Genomic DNA, 24,869 nt, shown 5'->3' with positions numbered 1-24,869 from the left:
AGTTGTCCAAGTAGAAGTATGATGGAAAAATACAATGTTTACCTTAAAAAAGTTATTAGGCCCTCAAGAGCAGTCATTGTTAGTATAAGTCTTATGAGTATGCATTTTATATATGAAGGTTAAGGTACAAAACCCTTTATCCAAAACCTCAAAGGTCCATCACCAATCTCTCAGAATCAATCAAGACATCTCCAATCATTTGGCAAACCTCCTCTAACAAAATCTCTCCGGAACCTTCATCGATCATCTCGTCATTACCAACAATATAAACCTTCAGTTCAGACCCTTGAGGAACACCAAGGACGAACAGACTCTCAGGTGCATGGTTATACCCGACTGCTCGGGTGCTGCATTGGATTCCGTCGAGGAGGTAGTCATTGTCAACAGAGATATTCTGGCACTGGACAACTGTCCCAAACCGGGTACCTGTAGGCCATTCAGTGCTGTGATGAACGATATCGTCTAGATCCATGGTCTCGAAGGCTAAGCTTTGCACATGTTGGTCTTGCAGGTGGTTAAAGAGGTCCTGAACCTTCCATTCGGGTTCAAGAGTCACCCGGACAGGAACGAAGGTAGTGCATGGCCCGACGACGTTTTCGATTCCATTCAATGACATGCTGCGGCCATTGTTCACCTGGCCAAATACAAGGTCATTTGCTTGCGCTCTCTTTCGGAGGACCAATGACCAGGCAGTCTTCAAGACAGTTGCAAGTGTGATTCCTTCGGGAAGGCTGTCCATAGATATGGTACGGAAGACTTCAACTCGATTCATGACCTTTTCACCGGCGGTACTGTTGACACCGTTGGTCCTGTTGCTGACATCAGACTCAAGGTATGTCATAGAGGAGCCAGCCAAAAGGTTCTCCCAGAATTGAGACGTCTCTGGCCGCGAATTCAGCTCTGCACGTTGAATGACAAAATCAGCAAACACAGGGGAAGAGACCAGCGAGTCGCCTCCATAGGATGTGGCCAAGTCTGTAAAGAACGTAGGCATAGATACTCCATCGTACTGGGCATGAGAGAGTCGGATAACCAAGGTGTGGAGAGACTCATTTTGAGAAACTAGCTTGGCCTCGAAATACGGTGTACCGTAGGGGACAGGCACAACTGAGTCCTGGCGACACATCGCCTCCACAAAAGCTGGTATCCCATCTTCAGTATGCAACTGTTCCAGGTCAAGGTTGATTTGACGCAGGATTACCTGTACCAGGCTTTCCTGGAACGGGACGAAGACGGTCCTCAAAGCGCTGTGTTTCTCCAACAGTGCTCGGAGAGCCTTTTGAAGTCGGTCAACATCAATAGAGCCTGGGATGTCGATAGTGCAGTATGTATATTGCGCCTTTTGGACGTAGAACCGTTGAATCTGGGTTGTAGGAAGGACGTCAACTATGTCGTCAAGGTCGAAAGGATACCTTGGAGAGGCTTCTCTGAACTGTGGTAACAAGGAGCATGAACGGGGGGCTTCGATACTGATCTTGTCGTTTCCAGTGATCCGAGTCATTTTGAGGGCCAGGTTTGACAATTTTGGATGCTTGAAAATGTTGTATACAGAAAGTTCGAAGCCTTTTTGTCGAGCCGAATCAACTAGCCGCATGGCAACGACGGAATCCCCTCCTAAGCGGAAGAAGTCGTCATCGAGCCACATCGAGTCTGGAGGTAGATTTAAGATCCCAGAGATCAAATCGAAGAGAGCCTTTTCGTTGGCAGTCTTTGGCTCACGCCTGTCAACGTATGCAGTGGTGTAGGATCTGATATCTTCCCAGGAAAGGGCTGCAAGTTGACGGCGCAACAGATTGCGGTCGACTTTGAATGACTTGGTCATCGGCATGAAGGAAAGAGGTAGGAACACGGTAGGCACCATATAGCCTGGCAGTACGCCGTGAAGTTTGGGCTCGGCTTGCTTCACATCGGAATTGAACTGGTCAGACGGCGCTTCGAATATGCTTTCACCATCTTGGGCGCTCTGGGGATGGCCCTCATGTTTGTGCTGCAGGACACAGGCCACAAGGTAAGGCGATTTGTCTTTGTCGGCGGGAGTGACGAGATCCACAAAAGCCTCTTCAACATCTGGAAATGCCTGTTTCACATGGTATTCCACTTCTCCAGTTTCGATTCGTTGCCCACGGAGCTTTATTTGTGTATCCTTTCTTCCCCAGAAGCGGATGGTGCCGTCTTGCGCGTAACTCACCAAGTCGCCGGTCTTATATAACTTGCCCTGTTGGCCGTTGCGAAGCGTTGCTAACCAAGACGGAAAATTGACAAAGACTTCCTCTGTCTTGACAGGGTTGTTGATATATCCACGACCGACAGTTGGACCTTCGATGGCAAGTTCACCAATTGCTCCAATTGGCATGAGCTTCGTATGGTCCTCGGGGCTGACAATCCATGCGATGCATCCTGTCGTGTTGCCCAAGTTTCGAGGGTCGTCAAACATGGTGCGTGGGGTGGTGGCAAACGCTGCGATGGTGCACTCCGCAGGGCCGTATGCAACGACCAATTTGGTCTTATCATGCCATGTCTCGAAGTCACTTGATGAAACGGCTTCGCCACCTAGGACCAACATGTCTATACCTTTGACGGTCTCTGGATCCAGAGTTCTAGCAACGGTTGGGGTCACATCCAAGATGTTCGCCTTGAGCCTTGTAACAGCCGCAGCAAGATTGTCTTTCCGTTCAGCGTCTGTCGGTACGCAAAGACAGCCCCCAAGGGTAATCGTAAACATAATTTCAAGCACACTGACGTCGAAAGCGTAGGAGGCGAAATGAAAGAACCGAGAGCTAGAATCTAATCCCATGGGCCCTTTGTTCGCATAGATGACCGCACATAAAGACCGATGTTCAATCATAACCCCCTTCGGCTTTCCAGTAGAGCCTGACGTGAATACAGCGTATGCTGCATTGCTGGGTTCCGCTGCTGGTATCAAGGGAGGGCTGTCATCCTCAGGCCATTCAAACACCTCGTCTGAGACCTCAACCACCTTCTCAGCAAGCTCTGCTGCCATGTCTTTATTTTGCTGGGAAGAAATCACAAGCTGTGCACCAACATCTCGGCAGATTTCTTGAAGACGATGCAGGGGGTGCGTCGGATCCAGGAGCACGAAAGCAGCTCCTGCTTTGAGCACAGCAAGTACAGATACCGCCACCCATCGAGACTTTTCAAAGCAGATTGGGACCACAATATCAGTGCAGGCTCCGAGTTTGAAAATGTGCCTTGATACCGTAGACGCTAGGTCGTTAAGCTCCTTGTAGGTGAAGTCCCCATCCCATGCACATACCGCCGGCGCATCTGGCTGTGTGACGCCGAACTCCTGGATCAAATTGTGCACGCAGTTGTCAACAGATTCAGGGATATCTTGGTTCCATTTGTTAATCTGTACTTTATCTTCCCTGCTGATGACCTCGATTTCGTCGATTCTTCTTGAGGGTTGTTCCAAAACTTGACTTAGAACGTGTTGGAAAGTTTGTGCAATGCAAGCAGCCTGCTCCTTCGTCAAGAAAGACGTCCAGTAATTGAACGCAACATCCAAATTCTCTTTACTTATGCCAATATTGATGCTGAGATCGTACTGGATAACTGGTTAGCTTTTATTTGACCAGGGCTTTGGGAACAGGATAAATTGATGCTTTGAGACACTTACTTCAGTCGGGTCTTCTCCTTCTACTTGTTCGAAACCCACAGTTGGTTGACCTATCGATTCAGACCCCATGAGATCCTGTATGGATATCCCAGTGTTGAAAAGTGCTCTTCCAGATAGGCCCTTGGCGTGAAGAACATTCGCCAATGAATAATGCTGATGTGCTAAACTGTTCATCAGTTCCTCTTGGGCATTCTTCATCACGGACAGAACAGACGAGTCTCCCTGCAGATGGATTCGACGAGCGAGGGCGTTGATAAAGAGTCCAACCGCGTCTTGAGCATCCTTCATGGGTATATCGCGACCAAATGTAACATAGCCAAAGGATACTGTGCTCATGGAGGTATAGCCCTGGAGTACCAGTGCCCAAACAACATGCATGACGTTGGTAGGAGTCAAGGTGTGCAGTTTGCAAAACTCCTGGATCTCACTGACTACGTCCAAACTGATTAGAATCGATTCGACCCTCTTTTCATCGCCAGAGGCAAGAATCCGATCCAAACTCCGAAGATAGCAAGGTTCGGTGTCGGACAGATAGCCTTGCCAAAATTCGTGCGCGGACTGGGTGTCAAGTTCTTGAAGGTATGCGACGTAGTCTCGATACGGCGGACCTTGGAGACTAGGCAGTTCTCCGTCATATGCCAATCCGAGCTCCTGCGTGATATTGTCCAGCGAGATCGCATCCATCAAAGCATGGTTGAATGAAAACTCGCAGATAACATCGCCTGTCTGTGTTTGAGATACCAGGAACTTGTGAGGAGATTGCAGTCTCACGTCTGTCGTAGGCTGAGAAATTGAACCATATTCAATACCTAGTTGAGCGAGTTCGGCTTCGCTCTTCAGTACAACTTGGTCGATGTAATTTCTCCCTGAAACTCCCAGGAAGATAGTCCTAAGGGCAGTGTGACGGTTGACAAGTTGTTTCCATGCATCCCGAAGTCGATCAACATCAATTGAACTAGGAGAATACGCTCTCCACACGACGCGGGATTGGTAAGTCCGCGAGTCCTTGAGCTGGCTGAGTAGAATGCCTGTCTGCACTGGCGAACACGGATAGATATCTTCGATAGCATTTGCAGAAAGTCCTGCCTTGGGCAAATGAATGTTCAAAAACTCATCCAATTGATCATAACCCAGGGACAGTAGAGGAATGTCCGCAAGGGTCAAGCTGGGCTGCAAGGATGTCAATTTCTGAACTGCTGTTTGAAGTAGAGCCTCGCATCCCTCAATCCATTGTCGAATCTGAGTCTGGTATTTCATATTCCGATTGACAACAAAATTGAATGTCAACCGATCCTCCAAGACAACAGCTGACACGTCCACCAATCCGAAGCGCGGGGCATTGACAGCAACATCAGAGACGCTTTCATCAAGCTTTTCCAACTGCATCAAACTCTCGGCTCGTTCAAGTTGCTGGTAGCGCCCAAGGTAGTTGAAAATGATTTCAGGAGGCTCTTGCTCCTTGAATGCCTTCTGACCGTCGGCATTAAGGTATCGTGATGCAAAATATGCCCAGCCGTTGGATGGAAGCTGATGGCGCCCATCTTTAGTACGCCTGACTGCTTCGACAACGTCATCTGAAGCAGAAAGTTGGACTATAGTCGGCCATATAGTGGTAAACCATCCCACCGTACTCGTCAAATCGATGGATGGGTCCCACGGTTCTCTTCCATGGCCTTCAGTCCAGATGACGGGGGCAGGTCGGTCGGGGAATGCCTGAACAAAGGAGTAGAGGAGTATTGCTTGCATGATCTCAACTGGCTGAGTGCGTAGAGCGATGTTTGCCTCTGCCAGAAGATTTTTGGTAGTCTGCTGATCGAGGCTGAAATCGAACATCTCCGAGTCCTCGAACGTGGTTTGTTTGCCATTCAGTTCCCAGAAATCCTCGCACACAACTTCTTGTGACTGGCTATATCCAGGATAAGCCTTTTCTGGAGTAAGTATTTGAGAGCCATATTCGAGTTGGAGGTGGCACCAGGTTTGGAAAGACATCGAGGGGATCCGAGTGATGTTTTTGTAGACCAGGAACTCTTCGACATCTTCCAAGATGATTCTCCATGAAACCAGGTCAATGACGAGATGGTGTGCAACAAGGAAGATATATTGTTCCCCATTCGGTAGAATGAAAAGATCAACGGCGAAGATGGGACCGTCCTGAAAATCTAAGACAGTCTGTGAGTCAATAGCAAAAGCCGCGATGTCCTCCTTTGCATTGATCTGGTGAGTTTTGTAACGATAGCAATCAGATATGTTCCCTGTTGCTGCCTGCTTCCACTGATTATCAGGTTCTTTTCTGTACCGAGTGCGTAACATTGGGTGTTGAATCACTATTGCTTCAATTGCTCGAGCAACGTCTGGGTCGTGAACATGTCTTGTGAGCCGCAGAAAGAAGCTTTGGTTGAAGTGATTGAGTCCGTCGGGTAAAACTTCAAAAAATTTTCTCTGAATTGGAGAAAGTTCATACCATTCAGTTGCTTGAGCCCTCTCCTCGTGATGTGCAAAGGCGTTGACGAGTGGTAGCTTTGTAGTCTCCAGGTGTGCCGCAAGATTTGCAATCGTCTTGTACCGGAACAGGTCTGCGACACTAACAGGAAGGCCAAGGGTACTGCATCTCATCGAGAGCTGCATCCCCGAGATTGAATCACCGCCGATATGGAAGAAATTGTCGTGGATACTGATGTCGTCGGATGGAATGTTAAGAATGCGGGCCCAGGTCTGTCGTAACATTTTCTCCTTCTCGGTTGAAGGTGCGACTTTCGGTGCATCAGCGAAGCTGTAGCTTTTCAACCATTCTCGAGACATCGAAGTGACTTGTTTCTTCAGCGACTGTCTGTCAACCTTTCCAGAAACCTTAAGTAGAGGGACATCTCTCAATGGTATGAAAACCTCCGGGACCATATATGCAGGTAGATGATCTCGAAGTTGTTTCTTCACTTGCTGGATCTCGGACGGCGATTGCTCCATCGGAGGGAGGAACAGGCTTTGGTCGCGGTTGATCTCTCCTGATGAATGAGATCCGAGAAAGGCAACTAACATTGGTGAAAGACCGTCCTGAGGCATAACTACCTCCGCAATAACAAAGCTCATGGTCTCGAAACAAAGGCGGAGGTGATGCTCGATTTCCAGTAAATCAATACGCTGGCCACGAAGCTTGACCATGGTATCCTTTCGCCCGATATACTCAAACGAGCCATCTGCGGTATACCGGACGAGATCTCCGGTTTTGTAGACTCGGCAGGAATCAGCACCTCTAAGTCGTTTGAGCCACTCGGGGCTTTGGGTTATGAAAGATGCAGCATTGGCTTTTGCCCCATTCAGATATCCTCGTCCAACGATAATGCCTTCGATGATCAGCTCACCAATGGCACCAATCGGTAACAATCGCTCAATATCATTGGGGTCAACGATCCAGCACACACCGCCAGCAGCTTGTCCGATATTGGAAGGTGATTTTTCGGTGCTGAGGCATTCTTGGATTGTAGATATGATGGAGCATTCGGAAGGGCCGTACCCATTGATCAAGTCAAGGAAGGGTGACCAAAGCTCAACATCACTTTCTGTGACAGGTTCGCCAATCAGGACCAGCCGTTTCAGGGTATTCAGCTCCTTCGGATTGATACTTCTTGCAACTGATGGAGTGAGATAGGCATGCGTGATCTCAAGGCGGTTCGACACATCTACAAGCTGATTCAGTCTGTCGTGGTCAGATGGAATGCAAATGCATCCACCGGCAACGAGGGTGGTCAAATGCTCCATAACACTAGCATCGAACCCATATCCAGCGAACTGCAAAACTCTCGAGTTCTGGTCGAGTTTGAATCCTTGGATCTGAGCAAGTGCGCTGACATAGTACGACTGGTGTTCTATGACGACACCCTTGGGAGTCCCTGTGGAGCCAGATGTGAATATAGCGAAAAGCGCATTGGACGGGCTGACGGTGGATTTTAACTCCTGATCGAGATCTGGTAACCCGCTCACGAACAGATCGTGATTGACTGTCGTCGGTGGAAGAGCTAAAAGTCCAGCAGTCTCCAACTGGTCTTCTGCAACGAGAACCATGGATGCTTTGATGTCTCTGCAAATCTTCTGAAGCCGTTCCAATGGATGTGCAATATCCAAGGGAGCCAGGGCACCTCCTGCTTTGACGACTGCGAGCTGCGCAACTACAGCCCAGCGAGACTTCCCAAAAAGCAAGGGTACGAATGTCTCCGGTCCCACCCCAGAATTCTGAAGATGAAGGGCAAGCTGGGAAGATAAGTCGTCCAATTCTTTGTACGTCAAATCACCATCCCAGGAGCAAATTGCAGGCGCGTCGGGCTGACTGAGGCATTTTTGGTGAAGCAGGTCATTGACGCAGGTATCCATCTCGCTCGGATAAGGCTCCCGATTGTTCCAGCCTTCAATTTGGTGCCAGTCTGCGACAGTGAGAGTTTCGATGCTTGAAACAGTCATGTCGGGCTCTGAATAGATCAATCTGAGGTTATGCTCAAATTGGCAAAGAATGCGCTCCATTTTGAGCTCGTCGATTACGTTGCGATCAAACGTAGCGTCAACCTGCACGGCACCCGTGAGCATCTGGCATCCCAGAATGAGAGCGTACGAGTCAATCGGTTCGATCGTCGACGGGTCGTGCTCTTCAATGAACAATGTCGACGTCGACTCTTTCTTGTGTGGATGGACTACGAACAAGGATTGGAATCGGCAAGCTGTTTCAAAGGCCTGGCCCAAACGACTGATATTTTGCAATCCCAAGTGTTCGTGTGGAATGGTGTCGATTGAGCGGTTTTCGGTAGCCCTCAGCGCCTCCGTGACCGTCTGTGTTTGGTCAATGACAACAAGGGCTGGAAATGTTGCAATGGTGCAGGCAACTAGCTCCTCAACTCCCATGACTTGGATACCTCTTCCAGTTGATATCATGCCGAAAATGATATCTTTCGTGTTGGTGTACTGCGAGACTGTCAGGGCCCAGGCGAACCTCAACTTGGTCGAGAGCGTGAAGTTGGTTATGCCGCCGCTTGGAATGGTAAAGGTTCGGCTGAGACCTGATTTTGGAGATGGGTCGTAACCAACAGATGGTAAGTGTGGAAATGCTTGAGGTTCGACATCCGCAAGTTGTTTCTTCCAGAACTCCTCGGCAGAACTTCTTTGATCTACCAGATGGGAGATGAAGGGTTTGACCGGATGTGATTGTAGTGACTTTCCTTGGTAGGCTTCCTCAGCTTCATCCAAGAGCAGTGGCACTGACCAACCGTCGTACAGAGCATGGTGCAAAGAAAGGTGAAACTGCGTCTCTGAGCCTTCGGCCAGCGAGTGGAAGAATGCAAAACGTGCCAATGGCGTTCCTAATCCCATACTGGACGTTAGGTCAGGGACCTCTGCCGACTGGGTTGCTTCGAACACTTCCCAGTTCAGTTTCTCCTTGACAACAACCTGGAAGCTACCATGATCTTTCACGTGCACAATGCGAGTACGCAGAGCAGGATGTGCTTGCGCCACTTGCTCCCAGGCGTCGCGGAATCGATCGAGGTCGACACTGGCAGGAAGCGAATAGGTGAATACACGCGTGTACGCAGTGGCTTTCTTCACGGTATGGGCCATCATTCCTTCTTGGAGTGCAGTGCATGGATAGATATCATCAATTAAATCCCGTGATATCCGGCATTGACTCACAGCCGCTTGAATGATTATTTCTCGGGAGCTCCAGTTATTGTAGCCGTTGGTGACCGCTATAGATCCGTTGGTTTGGGTATTTTGCATCTTGGACAAGACAACCGAGGCTTGCTTCCTTATCGTAGGCTGTTGAAAAATGTCCGCGACAGAGAGAGTCATGCCATTGCGTCGGGCTGCTGCAGCGAGCTTCATGGCAGCAATAGAATCACCACCCAGATGCGCAAAGTTATCATCCAGGCTTATGTGTTTCGCTTCGATGTTCAATGTTTGACTCCAGAGCTTCAAAATGCTCTCCTCTGTAGGATTCGCTGCAGTCAGAGCTTTCTTTGTCTGCCCATTGCGAGTCTCCGCAAGTTGTTTGAGAGTGAATGTAGCACCAATCTCCCGAAGACGCTTCCGATCCGCCTTTCCAGACATGTTGAGTGGCAAGCGGTCAATAGTGAAGAAGACGAGGGGGATCATATAAGTAGGCAGTCGCTTTGTGAGCTGTTGTTTGACATCCGTGGACAGTTCGAAAGGACAAGCCGAGGGCGTTTCCTCATTTCCTGTTGAAGTCTCAGTACCCTCCAGCCCGTAGACAAATGCTGCGAGGATTGCCTTTTCAGTGTTTTGTTCGCCAGCCGGGATTATAACGTCCGCAACTATGCTAGTTGCCGGGATGCATTCCAATAGGTGAAATTCCACGGCACCCAGTTCAAGACGTTGGTCACGCAACTTGGTCTGAGTATCTTGACGTCCGATAAAACGCAGGGTACCGTCTTCCTCGTAACGAGCCAAATCGCCTGTCTTATATATCGTTGTAGAAGAACTACCAGCCAACCATGATGGACTCGGGATGAAAGCCGCCTTTGTAGCTTCCTCGGCGTTCAAATACCCCTGTGCAAGTTGTCGAGATTCAATCATGACCTGCCCAATGCAACCTCGAGGGGCTAGGCGTCTGTCATCCGCTACTTCAGTAAGCCATACCCTAGAACCCTTGACTGGATGACCAACGTTCATTTGATCATCATCAGGTGTCATAGGCCCGCGCACAGAGATCAGGACCGTTGCTTCTGCAGGCCCGTACCCGTTAAAGAGCGCAACTGAGCTTGCCCATGTCTGTAAAGTTTGCACCGACATGGCTTCACCACCGAGGAGAAGAGTCTTTAGGCATGGCACATCTTCAGGTTGGATCGTCCGGGCCACCGATGGCGTGAGGAAAGCCAAATTTGCCTGCATTCGGTTGATACAGCCGGCGAGATTAGAAGACTTTTCTTCCTCGGATGGTACACAGATACAGCCACCAAACGCAAGAGTAGTGAAAATCTCGGCGTAGCTGAAGTCGAATGTGAAAGAGGAGAACTGCAGTGCACGCGTGTCTCTTGAGAAACCCACAATGTTCCCGTGGCCGAGGAGGATGGACGTCGCCAATGCGCCATGATCTATCATCATACCTTTCGGCTCACCGGTACTGCCTGAAGTGTATATTATCGTGGCAACGTCGGTGTCTTCAATCGTCGGTATTTCGCCTTCCTGCGGCGGTAATGACTCCATCTCACTCATTTCGAACGAAATAACGCTATCATGCATATCTTGGAATAACTCAATATGCTGCGGGTCGACAATTACCAGTTTTGGAGAGGAGTGATAAACGACTTTCTCAAGTCTTTCCTTCGGCTGGAATGGCGTCGCAGCGACCAACACACCCCCAGACTTGAGAATGGCCATGAGCATCATGATAGCCCAACATGACTTGTACATACAGATCACAACTTTGTCTCCCCGTTGAACGCCACGCCTAATAAGGTCCAGGGCAATCTTGGTTGTAATCTCTTCTATTTGGGCGTAAGAAAACTCGCCGTCCCACGAGACCAGGCCTGGACTATCTGGGTACAATTCACTGTGTTGGCGAATGGACGTGAGAATCGTTTTTGTTTCCTGCAGCTCTTGGTGCAGATAAGTATCCTGCATTTTTGCGACCTCCTTTTCAGAAACCAGTGAAACCGTATCGACTGGCATGTCAGGGTGCTTGAGGTAGCCATAAAGAGCCTCGGTCAAAGCGCTCGCAATGTTTTCCAATTCGAACTCGGTGACAGTCGGCCAGTACAGGAAGCCAAGCTTGATATGGCCATCCACAATCTCGATACAAATAGCAATTTCAAACTACAACGTTTCGTCAGTTGATGGACTCTAGCGACCATAGAAGGAGGAAATTATTTTCTCGTCTTACCTCAGTAGGGTCTTCTTGCCCAATCATTTCTTCCAGGGAGAAAGAAGAACCAGAGTATAAGTCATTTCCGGGAATCCACTCCATCGAAACGGCAGTGTTGAACATCGTTCCGCCTCCATTGGGGTACAGCTGCCGTTGGAGTTTCGATAACGGATAATGCTGGTACGGGAGAGCCTCCATATACTTGTCTTGGATTTGCTCCGCAATAGAGACAAGACTTGCACCTGGTTCAATCTGTGCGCGGCAAGGCTGGATACTGAAGCATGGGCCGACCATTTCATCAATATCTTTGACAGGTATATGTCGTCCGGCAGAGAGATAGCCAAAGCATACGTCGTTAGAGCCCGTGTACGTTCGAAGCACTGTCGACCATGCAGCCCGGACGGCAGAAGCAATAGTTAGGCGTCTCTCTAGACAGAAATCTAGCAGCTCCTTGCTTCTGTCAAAATCGAAATCTCTCCGCAAACCAATGGACGATGCAGAAACATCTGCTTTTCGAGTGGTGCCGAATGACAGAATACAAGAAGAACATCCCTCCAAGGCAGACGACCAGTACTGAGCGCTCTGTTCCGTTTCTTTCTGGATCTCATACTCTACAAAATTGCGATACGGTGGTACTTCACGCATATCTGGACCCTCATGGTAGGCACGCACGAGGTCCTTGAACAGGGCTTCCATACCAGCACCATCGATAATTGCATGTGACATTTCTATCATGCAATACCGGAGCTTGCCTGCGGAGACACAAGCAGTTAAACGATGGGGAGGGCGATGTGGCCGGAATGGAACTTTCGAGGCTCTGAATAAGTCCACAACCTCCGATGGAGGCATATCTGGTGGAACCTCCTTCATGTTCATCTCAGCTTGGGGTGCTTTCAAGACAATCGCGTGATATACCGCATCGCCGGGGAGATCATCCACGAAAACCGTGCGAAGGCCTGGATGTAGAGCAACAACACCCGTCCATGCGGCCCTGAACCTCTCGAAATCAGGGTATTCGTCGTTTTTGGTGTGGATTTGGTAAAAAAACCGAAGGTGATACGATCCCGGTCGTCTGATCTGGCCAAGAAGCATTCCCTCCTGCGCTGCGCTGCACGGATAGACATCGTCGATCTCGACGATATTGGAAAGACCGAATTTTGTCAGCTGGTAGCCATTGTCAACCATCGTCTGCAAATCTGAAAGGTTGAAGCCCAAGGTCGGTGAGCTCTTGAGCCCATCACCGATTTCCACCCGGTGCGCCAACGCTGCCACCTCAGAAACGCCTTCAGATGAGAGTATATGAACCATACTCGATAAGATATTTTCTTTGCGGCATTTTGCTGCAGCTTTCTGGGCCAGGACGGAATCGCCACCCAGAGAGAAGAAGCTCTGGTGTAACCCAATTTCATCTTGCGGTACTTTGAGCACTTCGCTCCATATGGCTTGTATCCGCTCTTCGAGGTCACTTTTCTCGGTAGTGTCTTCGACTGGCTTTCTAGTCCTTCCAACGATGGAAAAAGCCGTGTCCTCGTCTATGCCTTCGAGCCACCTGCGAACTCGCACCCGGTCAACCTTCCCCGAAATTGTTATGGGCATAGACGCGATGAACGCCCACACCGTAGGGACCATGTACCGCGGCAGTTTACCCCTGAGTTCTTCCGAGTAACTCTGGATCAGGCTTAAAGTCGGAAACTCTGAATGACCATTGACGAGTTCAATTTCGGTGCCCCCGGGTTGATCTCCAGGGGATTTTGATTTCGCAGCGATGACTGCCACCAGATTTCTCTGGCAGTGTCCAGTCTTTGGCACCAAGACTACTGAAAGAGGGTGGCCGTCGAAGAGGCTGATGTTGTATTCCACTTCCTCCAGCTCGATCCGCTGGCCATTAAGCTTGACTTGGTTGTCGACTCTGCCACAGAAGGTGATGCCTCCGTCCGAATTGCACCGGACGAGATCACCGGTCTTGTAGAAGCGCGTGGAACCGAACACAGGATCGTCTTTCACGAAATCGGGGACATCAATAAAGGCCTCAGCAGTCTTCTCGGGGTTTTTATAGTAACCCAATCCGACAATAGGACCAGAGATGAGCAGTTCACCTGGTGATCCTATGGGAGCCAGCCGGTTGCGGTTCTCTGGCATTACGACCCAGAATGCCGCAGATTGGGGGTACCCGATCATCTGTGCGTCGTAATCTAGTCGAGTCACCGGTGCAGATGAAGAAATAGCAGAGCACTCGGTAGGTCCGTAAATCTGTATGAGATCAATCTTCTCCGCCCATGTGTCGATGATCTCGGGCGCCCATGCCTCGCCGCCAACAAGGAGAACTCGAATGCTTGGAACTTCTTCTGGTGTAAAGATACGCGCCACGGCAGGCGTCATGATAGAAAGGTCGACATTGTACTTGTTCATGGCTTCAGGAAGGCTCTCTTGGATCTCCGTGGACCGCGGCACGCATACACAAGCCCCAAAGGCCAGGGCGAGTCCTATTTCCAAGGTACTCATATCAAATGCATGACTGGCCATCTGAAAGATACGGCGATCAGGTGTGAACTTCCATAACGGGCCGTTTCTGAGGATGGCCGTTCCAAAGCCATCATGAGCGACGATGCATCCTTTCGGGGTGCCAGTCGAGCCGCTAGTGAAAACAACGTAGAACATATCACTAGGTTTTGCGAGAGGTTCGGGTGGACTGTCGCAGTCCTCCAAATCGGCTATTCGATTGTCTTCTATTGTAATCCAATTAATTCCGGTGTTCTCCCAAAGATGTCCGTAGTCAGAAGTGGTAAGCAGGATTGGAGGGTCGATGGCGCTCAAAATAATATCTTTTCTTCCCTGAGGCAACGACGGCGGGATATTGACAAACGCTCCTCCGGCCATCGACACGGCAAGAGTTGCGACGACGGACCAGGAAGAGGGCTCAAAGCAAAGAGGGACGACAACACCGGGGCAGACCCCACGACTCTGAAGATGGCTTGCAAGACGAGTTGCCAACGGCACAAGCTCTCCATACGTGAGTCTGGCATCCCAAGCATCGACAGCCGTTGCTTCTGGTCTGATAGCGAATTGTTTTTGGACCACGTCATGGAAACACTCCGTCGCAGCCTCCGGGACATGGCTGTTCATCCGCCATATCTGCTCCAGATGTTCTTGGCTCATATAGTCTAGGTCCTTAATCGGTACCTGGGGGGCGTTCTTCAAGCCGTCAAGGATCTTCATCAAAGTGGTAGCAACGTTGGCCGCTTGATTATCGGAAAGCATCGAATAGTGATAGTCAAGGTTGGCCTTCGAGATACCATTCGCTGTCACCGCGAGGTGAAGAACCAGGAGGTTTTTCTAAAAGAGGAAGATAGATCCCATAAGTAAAAGACTATTTATCAATCTTCATCCAGAAAAACTTACCTTCGTTGTCACACTGCTGAGCACATCTCCAGCTCCTTCAACATCCGCATCCTCCAACAAAATCATTGTATTGGCAAAGTCCGGCACCGGCAGCTCTTTCGATTCTCCAAACTCTGACCATGATCCCTGATCTACCGTGCTGGAAAGGGTCTCTTGTGCCTGGAGAAGCAGTTGTTGTTGGGTTTGAGAATCCAGCGCGGTCCAGGTGCACGTGGTCATCGTGCAGTTGCCTGCGCTGGCGCGGGCGACGACAAAAGACACATCTTCTGTCCCGACGTATCTTGCCAGTAACAGTCCCCACGCTGCACCAAAGAATGCCTCGCGGGAAGAATCGTGAGTCTCTGACGATTCTTCATCATTGAAAGATGACTTGAAGCTAATATCCAGGTTTCTGCGTAAAGACTCGAGGCCCTCGGCGGCTTGCTCTTGGCCAGAGTATAGCACGCCGTCTGTCAGATTGGGAAAGAAACATGCAACCGGGGAGTCCATTGTGAAGCACTTCTGTTATCACCGTGGGTGCCTGAAATAGGATATTAGGTATAATCGGTGCGTGACAGCGTGTGTAACAATTGAGGGCTAGAGCTAATGGAAGGACTCCCATACCCTTAGTATTAGTATGCCAGCATCCGGCGTGGGCCCAGACTTTATTACTATATCACGAGCAATTTTACGCCCAACGCTACATCCTGCAGGCCTCTTGCAAAGCTGAAGATCCCAAAAGGAGTCACCATCTGCAGATCGAGAGGCGGTCGAGTCTATACCGGGCAATTCTCGGTGAGTACGTTGTACATGCTGAATCTGGGAATCCCGAGATGATCCGAATAAGAACTACGTGCAAACAATAGGACCAGCCGCGATCTTCTCGGCGAAGAGGCCACGGATCCCCTAGGCTTGGTTACACAGGGCAGACACATTGGGCCAGATATTGCAGAAGGCGCTACGCGTTGGCTGTGCCATGGCTTTTCGGTCTTGTCAGGATTCGATCCCAGCAACAGAGACCACTGGGAGTAGGCGATTGGCAATTGGGGACAAAGAGACTCGAAGGTGGAGCGCATGGATGGACACGGGTTCCCATCTCGTAAGATACTCATGTAAGGAGAAACCCATCCACGAGACGCACTCGGAGTCTATCGAGACTGGCCATGCATCATGCTTGCGACTATCCGATCATGCAGATCTCTCATTTCTTCGAGTCACCTTCCTGGTGAATCTTTCTTGGGAGGAAGAAAATTTTCTGTTGGGTCCACTTCCCCCCATCGTTTACAAAAGAAGACACTGCAAAATACAGGGACGCCTGATGCTCTCTGCTGTCGCTCAGTCTTGGGAGGTTGCGAAATTGGAAGTATAGCATTGCATGTCGATCACCATTCAATCACTCGGACCGGTTGCATGATGGTTGTCTAGTCAGAGCAAAAAAAGTTAATCATGCTTGATATTCAATATGGAATACGGAGCACACATTTCGGAAGTACAGAGAACTATGTATAACTACCTTGATACTAACTAGTCAGTCTCTTTGGGCCTTCTTTGTACAATAGTACGAAAAACGGAGTCATCCACCCGGTAGATCTTCGTCTAGCGCTCATACTGCGTACTTTTGCAGTCCTTTTGATCAGAGACATCCCGTGTTCAGACAAACTCCTCGCTACTCGTGAAGAGTCGAGACCGTTGTTTCCAGGTTTCCTGGCGCTATCTGCTGTGAGATAATTGCCTCAACGTCTTCTTCATCTGCATTATGCACGGTACTCGGGTTGCCACCGTGTTCCAAGTCGACTTCGAGTCCTCGTCACACACCAGGATTTCTGCATTGACCAGGGTGCTAGCGACCTCATGCATGCATCACCCGAATTAGAAGTCCCTCCAAAGAGTGGAGGAAGTGACTGTACGAAGTACTCTGCCTGGCAAGTCTGTGGCCTGGCAGCCTCATGGCTTTCCAGTGGGGGTTCGTACGACTCGGGAGATTATGAGTTACTCCTTATACTACAAGCAGATAGCCTTGCAGGGCTGCTTTGTCACTGGTACCCACGAATATCGAGTATCAAGTCCACTATTTCGACGTTCTCCATTTTGCAAGGGGGATGGGGGAGGAACTTCGCATATAAACATATCGCCAAACACCAGGTGGTAGTCAGCGGAATTCTACACCCGCAAAACTCTAGAAGGCTTTAGGTTCAGGCACTCCTAATATTACAGCTAACTAGCAGCTACAGAGTCCACTCCGTTCTCGGAGACGAAGATCGCGCAACCTGGTAAGTCGATGGTCCTCGAGTCGTGATGCAGATGGGAAACCGCAAACAATAGGTGGGTAGAGAAGCCGCTTGCGAGGATGGACAGAGAAATGAAGGATTGATCCTTCATACCCTGGCTTCGTGTCTTGTCCTTTTCGTCAAACTGCATATGGATGGCAAAAGAAATTTTCTTCTCTTTTCTTTTTTGAATGACAGGTGGAGGCGTCAGGGGTGCGGATGAACTCCGTGATATGCCTGTAATCCAATTCATCCTTGATCCTTGAGGCTGCAGCTAATGTACCTTACATGATAGGAGGTTAAACCAAGGACCTGAGAGAAACCACTCCGTAGTTGTTACTCCATTCCCAGGCATAGACGACTGTGGCAAGAGGTCCACTGCGATCCAGGATTGATCCAGCACATATATACGCCGCGTGGCCTACGACACCTGGGATGCAAGGGCTGGCTTGCGAAAGTACGCGTCAGGAGAATTTATTTGACTGATCGGCGGTCTCTGAAGGAAAGAGGAAATGAAGTACGGAATACATATTTAAACAGGTTTATGGGTTGTCTGAAGCTTCTTGATATATTTTTTAGGAATCCTAGACCATTACATCGCTAAAAAAAAAACAGTCCATGCAAAACAAACAACCCAGTGATATCATTTCATGTAAGATAGAAAAATTTTTTGGCAAAGGCAGGCCCCGTGATGAACGCCAACCCCAACGAGTACAGAGAGAACAAGACTTAGTTCATCTGTCTGATGAGGCCGTTGATGTTCTCCTCGCGGTTACCAGTGTCACCACCCTGGATGAAGTGCTTGAACTTGCGGGTGCGGAAGCCACCGGTGGGGTTGGAGAGCTTGAAGGGCCAGAGGAAGTTGTTGGCCTGCTTGAAGTTGGGGCCAACAGTGTAGATCTCGTGGATCAGATCCTCCATGCAGACAATGCCGTACTTGCCGAGGTGCTCCTCGATGATCTGGTTGTCGGTAAGGGGCACACGCTGCTTGTCAACCTTTCCGTAACCGCGCTTGTAGATAAGCTCACGGACAGACTTGAGGTTGGGGTAGCCGTAGGCGATGTAGGGGTTGACAATGGTCAACATCTCCTGGGTAGCCTTGGTCAGGCGGACGAAGGTACCGTTGTTGATCTGGAGGAGACGGAGAAGCTGCAAGATCTTGCGGGGCTTGGGGGCGATCTTGTTGATACTGTTGGGAGCTGTTAGTATCATAGACTTTCTCTTGGCACTGAATGTGTAACTGCTTGACAAAACTTACCCCTTGATACGGACAACGAAGACCAGCTTGGGCTCCTCAGCAACGTAGAAGTTACCCTCCTGGCGGGCAACGCGGGCCAGGCGGATCTTCTCACGCTCAGCATCGCGGTACTCCTTGACGTAGGCCTCAGCGCGCTTGAAGATGACGCCACGCTTCTCCTTGTTGGCCTATGCAGAATCCGAGTTAGTGGAGATTCAAAAGCATAACTCAGACAGCACAACAGTCGTCCGACAGGATCAACATCGTATCAGCCCCGAAAGATGGTTAACGTAAGCGACAGCATCGACCTAAGGTCTAGTCGCGTATGTGGTTGTTATCATCACATAGATGATGATCCTGTCGTGATGAAGGATGCATAAGAGAATATCAACTGACCTTCTTCTGCTGCTCAATCTCAGAGCGGCGAGCGGCACGAGCCTGCTCCTGGCTCTTGCGCTTCTTGAGGAGGGTCTCGGGGACGAGGACCTGCTCCTGGGTGGGAACGGTGCTGTGAAGGTCAGTATAGTCTGTCCGCCGATTGCTCAAGACATGATTTCGCCGAGTGTAAAGAATTGCAGCATATAGCGCCACATTCTCAACTGAAGGCAATTGGTGAAAATAAAGAACTCGACGAAATTCTTTTAATCAGTGAGAAATGGTAGTAATGTCATTTGACACCCAGCATCACCGCCTACCCGAAGTGAAAAAATTTTTCAGTTCTCACTTCGGCATGGCATTGATCATGGTAACCATTGAGATTCTCATCCGACAATACCCTAAGCATAACGCTCAGGAAGACTAGTGTTGATGCTCTTCGCAACACCCTAGAGAGGAGGAGCGATAGCGAACAACAATAAATTTCAGGGCGAAGGCAGTTCAGCTTTCGGCCCCAACACCCCAGACCCCAAACCAAGCCTGTATTCTTTCAATGAGACTTGCATCTCCAGAACGGGAGCTATGGTCGACAACGGAGGTCGCAGGAAAGATCGAGCTGGTGCCAGGCAGTCAAGGACTGCTCTCAGCATCTCCAGCGAGAAGGACGACTATAATCTGAACCTCACAATCACGGGCACTAAATCAGTCATCAATAGAAGAAGGGAAAGCATACGTAGCAGCCATTTCGAAGGTCCGTCGAAGTCGCGAGTCGGCGGTTTGGCGAAGTTGTCTTTGCTGGATTACGATCGGAGGAAGAAGAAAAAAAAGGCATCGCGAAAGGTCATTCAATTTCGGTTGTGTGGGCGGGGACAGCAACGCTAGCCTCTTAAGGACTAGCTCGTACGCAGAGCTTCCAGTGCCAAGCCAAGTCGCCGAGCGGGCAAGCCCTGAACAGGTCCCGTGATTAGGGCTTTAAATGTCATCTGCCCGGCGTGCTGGATGCCTCAGGCTTGCAATATTTCCTTATCGTCCTCTATCTTGAGCTTGAGCAACCCCGCAACGACGACGACAACGACAACGACTTCGAAGCTCAACAATCATGTCCACTCGGCGTGGTGTCGGTCTCGGCGCATTTGCTAATCGGAATCAAGCTACCCAGTCATATGCGAGCCATGGCGCGAATTTACGATCCACGCATCTGTCATCGTTGCAGACCCAACTGGCCGTATTCCAGTCCTTACTCCACACGTTCGCGTTGGAACACAGCTCGACAATCAAGTCCAACCCGACGTTCCGGGCGGAATTTGCACGCATGTGCAATGCCATAGGCGTAGATCCTCTCGCAGCAAGCAATATCAAGGGCAAGAATGGCCGGAGGGGCCTGGGCGAGGGCGGCGGGAATTTCTGGACGCAGATACTGGGCGGCGACATGAACGATTTCTACTTCGAAGTCGCCGTCCGGGTCGTGGAGCTATGTCGAGAGACACGCAGCGAGAATGGGGGTCTAATTGGGGTGGAGGAATGCCGCAAGCGGGTTGGAAAAGGGAAGGCGATTGGAAGCGGGTTGGAGGTGACCGAGTATGCGCATACAACTATCTCTTTTTTTGGTGCTATTTCTTCTGTGATTTGCGATGCTTCGAAAAATAGCTAACACCGAACTTTCTTTAGAGATGATATTCTTCGTGCGGTCAAGTCGTTGGAACCGCTAGGCTCGGGGTTTTCAATCGTCCGCGTCGGGCAGAAACAATATATTCGGTCAATCCCCAAGGAGCTCAATACCGATCAAGCCACAGTGCTCGAAGTCATCCAGATTTTGGGTTATGTCAGCGTGTCGATGCTGCAGTTAAACTTGAACTGGGAGAAAGCTCGGTCACAGACTGTCATTGACGATTTGCTCGCTGACGGGCTTGTCTGGGTAGACGCCCAGGCCGAAGAGAAGGAGTATTGGTCTCCTGCAAATCTCTTGGATGATAGTTTTTGATATCCCGAAAGTAAACATCATAGCATTCTGGAATTTGTGACCGCAAAGACCTTCTAGCCTTTCAGCATATACATATATATATATTCATATATATATGCACCCCAAATTACCACAACCCGGAAGATTCCAACCATTGACAAGATGACATGTCACCTTTAAGGAGCAATCAACTGGAATCGAACCATTCGGGATTATATCATCACTACAGAGCGCCACAGGGAAGACGCTTCAGGTCGAATCTAACTTGACCAAGGGCCCAGTGGACATATGGTTAGAAAAGGTATTACTCCATACCTAGTCAGCTATGAATGAAGTAATTATATAAATACCAACTGATCACCCAGTATATCCTACATTGATGAGAGAATTGAACTCTTAAATCCCTAGGCTTATATATAGTTCCTACACCAGACGGAGAGAACCAACTAGGAAGAATATGATACTTTTTTTTTTTAAAAAAAAAGAATTATTACAGGTAGTAATATAATGAGATTTTCTCCATTCATTTCATTCAGACATGAGAAAACATCATCTAGAATGCTGGAAACATGATACGTAATAAAGGAAAAGGTTTATCTGAGTGATATCCATGCCCAAGACCTGTCTTTCTCCGCTTCATTTTTTGAAGGCCTAAATAATTTTTTTTTTTCGGTGGTTCAGATTTTGGAGGAATGCAGGAGGTGGTGGGAGAGGAGGAGGAAGGGTGGTGGATAGCTGAAAACTCCGATACATTTCAAAGGGGGAAAAAAGAGCCGTGGAGAGAAGAAAAAATGAACAATGTTAATAACACCCATTACAAAAGAATTTATGCCTTGATAGCTCCACCCAACGCACCACCGCTGAACTGCTGGCCACCAGGTCGGCGACCTTGCTGGCCACCGGGGAGTCTGGGTCCGCCGCGTGCCTGGCCACCGCGCCCGGCACCACGGCCGCCACGGGCGCCGGCGCCCTGATCGCGCTGGAAGGCATTGGCCATACCCTGCGTGCGCTGCTCGAGGGTCTTCTCGTTGGCCTCGAGGAGCGACATGGACTTGTCGGCAAGGGTAATGATCTGGGACTGCAGACGGGAAAGTTCGACACCCTTGCGGAAGACGATGGCGTCGTTGACCTGGTCGAGCGCCGCGGCCAGTTCTTCGTGAGAGATCATCCGGCTGACGATGGCGGCGATCTTCTTGGCCGGCAGCTCGAACATGTCCGCCAGGGTGGCGATGGAGAGCGTATCGTAGAAGGGGGCATAGGTGAAGAGGTAGGTGCGGAGGCCTTCCTCCTGGATCTGCTGGGAGAGCATCTCCTTGATCTTGTCCGGCTGCGGCATGAGGTCCCAGATCTTGATCGAGTTGAGCATCGAGGCGGCCTTCTTCCAGTCGCCGGCGGCGAGGAACTTGGCGCTCATGATGACGCCGTCGCGGGTGTTCTCGGCGGGGCCCGTGAAGACCTGGCGCTCGTTGTAGTCCAGCATGCGGCGGAAGGTCTTGGAGATGACGCGGCGCTTCATCTCAGGCGATGAGGAGGTCTGGGCCATCAGAGGCACTTCCAGGAACATGCTTGAGGTGAGGTAGATGCACTCGAGCAGTTCGAGGTTGATGTGCATGTGGAAGGGCAGCTGGCGCTGACGCTCCAGGCGCTCCTGTTCGGGCGACACGGTCGAGTAGCGCTGGAGGATGATACCCTGGGCCAGCAGCTCCTTCTGACGGCCGCTGCCGCAGACTTCGGACAGGGTGTTCTGAGCCTCGTAGATGAGGCCGGCCCGGAAGGCGCAGAGGCCGATCTGCACCAGCGCGCGGTTGAAGAGGATCTGGGTGCTGACATCGAAGTTGGCGATGTTCTCCGTCAGGTGGGACATGAGCATCAGGTCACGGGAGCGGTAGTACTGGTCGTGCAGGGCGAGGAAGTAGATCTGGCAAAGCATGGCACGGGCGCGGATGATGCCATCGCTGTGTTGGAAGAGGTAGTTGCAGAGGGTCTGGACGAGGTCGGTCACGTCGGTAGCGCTGCGCGGGGTGACGGCCGAGTCCACAGTTGGGGGCAGGGCCTTCCATGTGGCCTCTTCGAGGATCGTCACCACTTGCGACGGCTTGAAGTAGATGTGCTCCAGGCGTCTCATGATGACGCGGTTGACGCTGTCCTGGCGGGGGCCGGACGGCTCGGACTTGTTCAGCTCCTCCATGTACAGCTGAGCGCGGACCAGGTTGTTGTAGAGCTGCTGCTCGTCGCTCAACCGTTCGATGTACTCGGCCGTGTGGGGGTCGATGTGTTGCAGCGAGCGGGTGAGCTCGTCATCGAGGCGCTCGGCGTACGAGACGATGCTACCGGGGATATACAAGGTCTCGCCCGCGGTGACCTGGGGCTGTTTCTCATCATCCTCCCACTCTTCGGCGCCTTCGGCCACGATGTGGTTGCGGTTCTCCTCGAGCACGGAGAGTAGCGTGGTGAACTCCTGCTCTGCCAGCTTCCACTGGTCGGGGCTCATGTAGTTGCCGGCCGAGGTCGACGTGAGATCAAAGCGGGTCGAGATGAGGGTGAGGTAGACCCGGATGCGCTGGTACGGGGTCTGGGCGACCTCCAGCAGCTTCTCCATGGTGCGGATCTGCTCCATCCGATCGGTGTTCTTCTTTCCGCGAGATTCAACGATGACACGCAGGTGCTTGAGGATGCTCTCGGGGGTGTACTGCAGGGTCTTTCCACCACGGCCGACGGTCGCGAACCCTTCGTCGTCGGCGAGGGCAGCAGCAGCGGCGGCGGCGGCCTCGACGCGCTCCACCCGGGCAGGACGGAAGGCCGGCGCGACGACGGGCTTCTCGGGCTCCTCATCGCTCTGCATGTACTCGTCCTTGTTGCTCCGGTACTTGTCGATCTGAGCGGCGTAATCCTTGTTGTTCTTCTTGATCCGTTGCTTGACCGCGTTGAAGCCCTTGGCGTTGCCCGCGTTCATCTTCTTGCCAGAGCTCTTCTGCTTGGTCACGGTCTCGAGCACGAAATCCTCCAGATCGGCAACCGCCTTAATGTACACCTTGGGCGTGGGACCGGCCTGTGCGATCTTGGTGATCTGACGGTTCAACTTGTCGAATTCTGCACTCTGTCAGCGTCCCCGCATCATTGTTTTTTGTTTTTTGTTTTTTTTTTTTCCCCCTTCCCCTCTCATACAACCAGGAGAAGATATGTCCATCAAAAACTCACCAGCCGAAATGACAGCCCAGTCACCGATCCGCTCAGCATTCTCGATCAACCGGATTGTGCTCTCGAGTTCCTCGAGCCGCTTGTCCTTGGCACTCTTCACCACCGTCACCTTGTCCTCATCCTCGCTCTCCTCCTCGTCCGAAATGTCCTTCAAGAAACGGTTCGCTTTACCCGCTCCTCCCTCCTCTTCGTCCGAGGACTCATCCTCGTCCTGGTCCTCCTCCTCCTCGCTGGATTCCTCCTCGGACTGTTCCTCCGCCTCGCGGTCGCTGTAGAGTTCTTCCTCGTCGGAAGAGCTCGACTCGCTGTCGCTGCTGCCACCGTAGAAGAAACGCGACATGGCTGCTGTCTTTTGTTGACGGTTTTTTTGGTCGACCAGAAAAACGCCGCAGGCCGCAGAACTCGGGTTCTGATGGTAATGAAAGAGCAGAAGCTGGTTGCCTCAAATCCAGATTGTGAAGTGAGGGTTCCGCGAGCCGCAGCGTTGGACCCGCGAGTCACACACGAATTTTAAGCGAGGTGGCGCTTAGCCCGTTCGGGTAACTACGATCCCCAGACTATGAGAGCCGACAGCGACATCATTTGGCTATTTATTCACACAGGACAAGTAGATAGATAGTTATGGCTTAATCGTGGGTTATAGCTGACGGTGTACTCAATTGATATATTTCTACTTTTATCGTGGAAAAAAAAAAGTGAAGATGCATTGGCTATGCTGAGCCGTCAGATGCAAGCAGATCAGAAAAGAAGACACATTCCTTTCAAATGCATCATACGGTCTTGGACAAGACATAAAAGACTGTGTTCCAACCCAAAGCAATGTGTGTGTCAATAATGGAAAAGGGGGGGGGGACAAAAAATCGATCAAGGGGAGGTGTTGGGAAGAAAAAGCAGCATAGCAATGGAAAACGGGGGGAGGGGAAAGAAGAAGAAGAAGAAGATAGACATGAATCACGCTC

At 50.6% G+C, this 24,869-nt stretch overlaps 4 protein-coding genes across 4 annotated transcripts; 1 reads left to right on the top strand and 3 right to left on the bottom strand.

The window, feature by feature from the left end:
• Window positions 1-59: 59 nt before the first annotated feature.
• Window positions 60-15,461, bottom strand: ASPZODRAFT_117155 (hypothetical protein). The gene is made up of 4 exons (XM_022721164.1): window positions 14,895-15,461; window positions 11,514-14,828; window positions 3,638-11,446; window positions 60-3,565 (listed from the first exon to the last, which is right to left on the bottom strand). The coding sequence occupies exons 1-4, from the start codon at window positions 15,381-15,383 to the stop codon at window positions 149-151; spliced, it is 15,030 nt and encodes a 5,009-aa protein (XP_022581089.1). The 5' UTR covers window positions 15,384-15,461; the 3' UTR covers window positions 60-148.
• A 2,408-nt stretch (window positions 15,462-17,869) lies between these two features.
• Window positions 17,870-19,496, bottom strand: ASPZODRAFT_16331 (hypothetical protein; the record flags this gene model as incomplete). Its single annotated transcript, XM_022726617.1, has 4 exons — window positions 17,870-18,329; window positions 18,399-18,565; window positions 18,774-18,885; window positions 19,486-19,496. The coding sequence occupies 4 exons, from the start codon at window positions 19,494-19,496 to the stop codon at window positions 17,870-17,872; spliced, it is 750 nt and encodes a 249-aa protein (XP_022581088.1).
• Window positions 19,497-19,814: 318 nt separating this feature from the next.
• ASPZODRAFT_132645 (hypothetical protein) lies at window positions 19,815-21,073 on the top strand. The gene is made up of 2 exons (XM_022723077.1): window positions 19,815-20,330; window positions 20,421-21,073. Exons 1-2 carry the CDS (start codon window positions 19,852-19,854, stop codon window positions 20,731-20,733), a joined length of 792 nt encoding a protein of 263 aa, XP_022581087.1. The 5' UTR covers window positions 19,815-19,851; the 3' UTR covers window positions 20,734-21,073.
• A 260-nt stretch (window positions 21,074-21,333) lies between these two features.
• Window positions 21,334-24,312, bottom strand: ASPZODRAFT_96864 (hypothetical protein). The gene is made up of 2 exons (XM_022730540.1): window positions 23,911-24,312; window positions 21,334-23,802 (listed from the first exon to the last, which is right to left on the bottom strand). Exons 1-2 carry the CDS (start codon window positions 24,248-24,250, stop codon window positions 21,539-21,541), a joined length of 2,604 nt encoding a protein of 867 aa, XP_022581086.1. The 5' UTR covers window positions 24,251-24,312; the 3' UTR covers window positions 21,334-21,538.
• Window positions 24,313-24,869: the final 557 nt, after the last annotated feature.

Source organism: Penicilliopsis zonata (assembly GCF_001890105.1).
Source record: "Penicilliopsis zonata CBS 506.65 unplaced genomic scaffold ASPZOscaffold_7, whole genome shotgun sequence".
NCBI classification, from domain to species: Eukaryota; Fungi; Ascomycota; class Eurotiomycetes; order Eurotiales; family Aspergillaceae; genus Penicilliopsis; species Penicilliopsis zonata.
Note: the sequence above shows the minus strand (reverse complement) of the source record. Positions and strands in the feature narration are given on the sequence as shown.

Coding starts and splice junctions, on each gene's coding strand:
- ASPZODRAFT_132645 (XM_022723077.1), top strand. CDS start 19,852: ATGTCCACTCGGCGTGGTGTCGGTCTCGGCGCATTTGCTAATCGGAAT. Junction 20,331..20,420: donor AGCGGGTTGGAGGTGACCGA/GTATGCGCATAC, acceptor AACTTTCTTTAG/AGATGATATTCTTCGTGCGG.
- ASPZODRAFT_117155 (XM_022721164.1), bottom strand. CDS start 15,383: ATGGACTCCCCGGTTGCATGTTTCTTTCCCAATCTGACAGACGGCGTG. Junction 14,829..14,894: donor TCAGCAGTGTGACAACGAAG/GTAAGTTTTTCT, acceptor TTCCTCTTTTAG/AAAAACCTCCTGGTTCTTCA. Junction 11,447..11,513: donor GGCAAGAAGACCCTACTGAG/GTAAGACGAGAA, acceptor GAAACGTTGTAG/TTTGAAATTGCTATTTGTAT.
- ASPZODRAFT_96864 (XM_022730540.1), bottom strand. CDS start 24,250: ATGTCGCGTTTCTTCTACGGTGGCAGCAGCGACAGCGAGTCGAGCTCT. Junction 23,803..23,910: donor CTGGGCTGTCATTTCGGCTG/GTGAGTTTTTGA, acceptor GACAGAGTGCAG/AATTCGACAAGTTGAACCGT.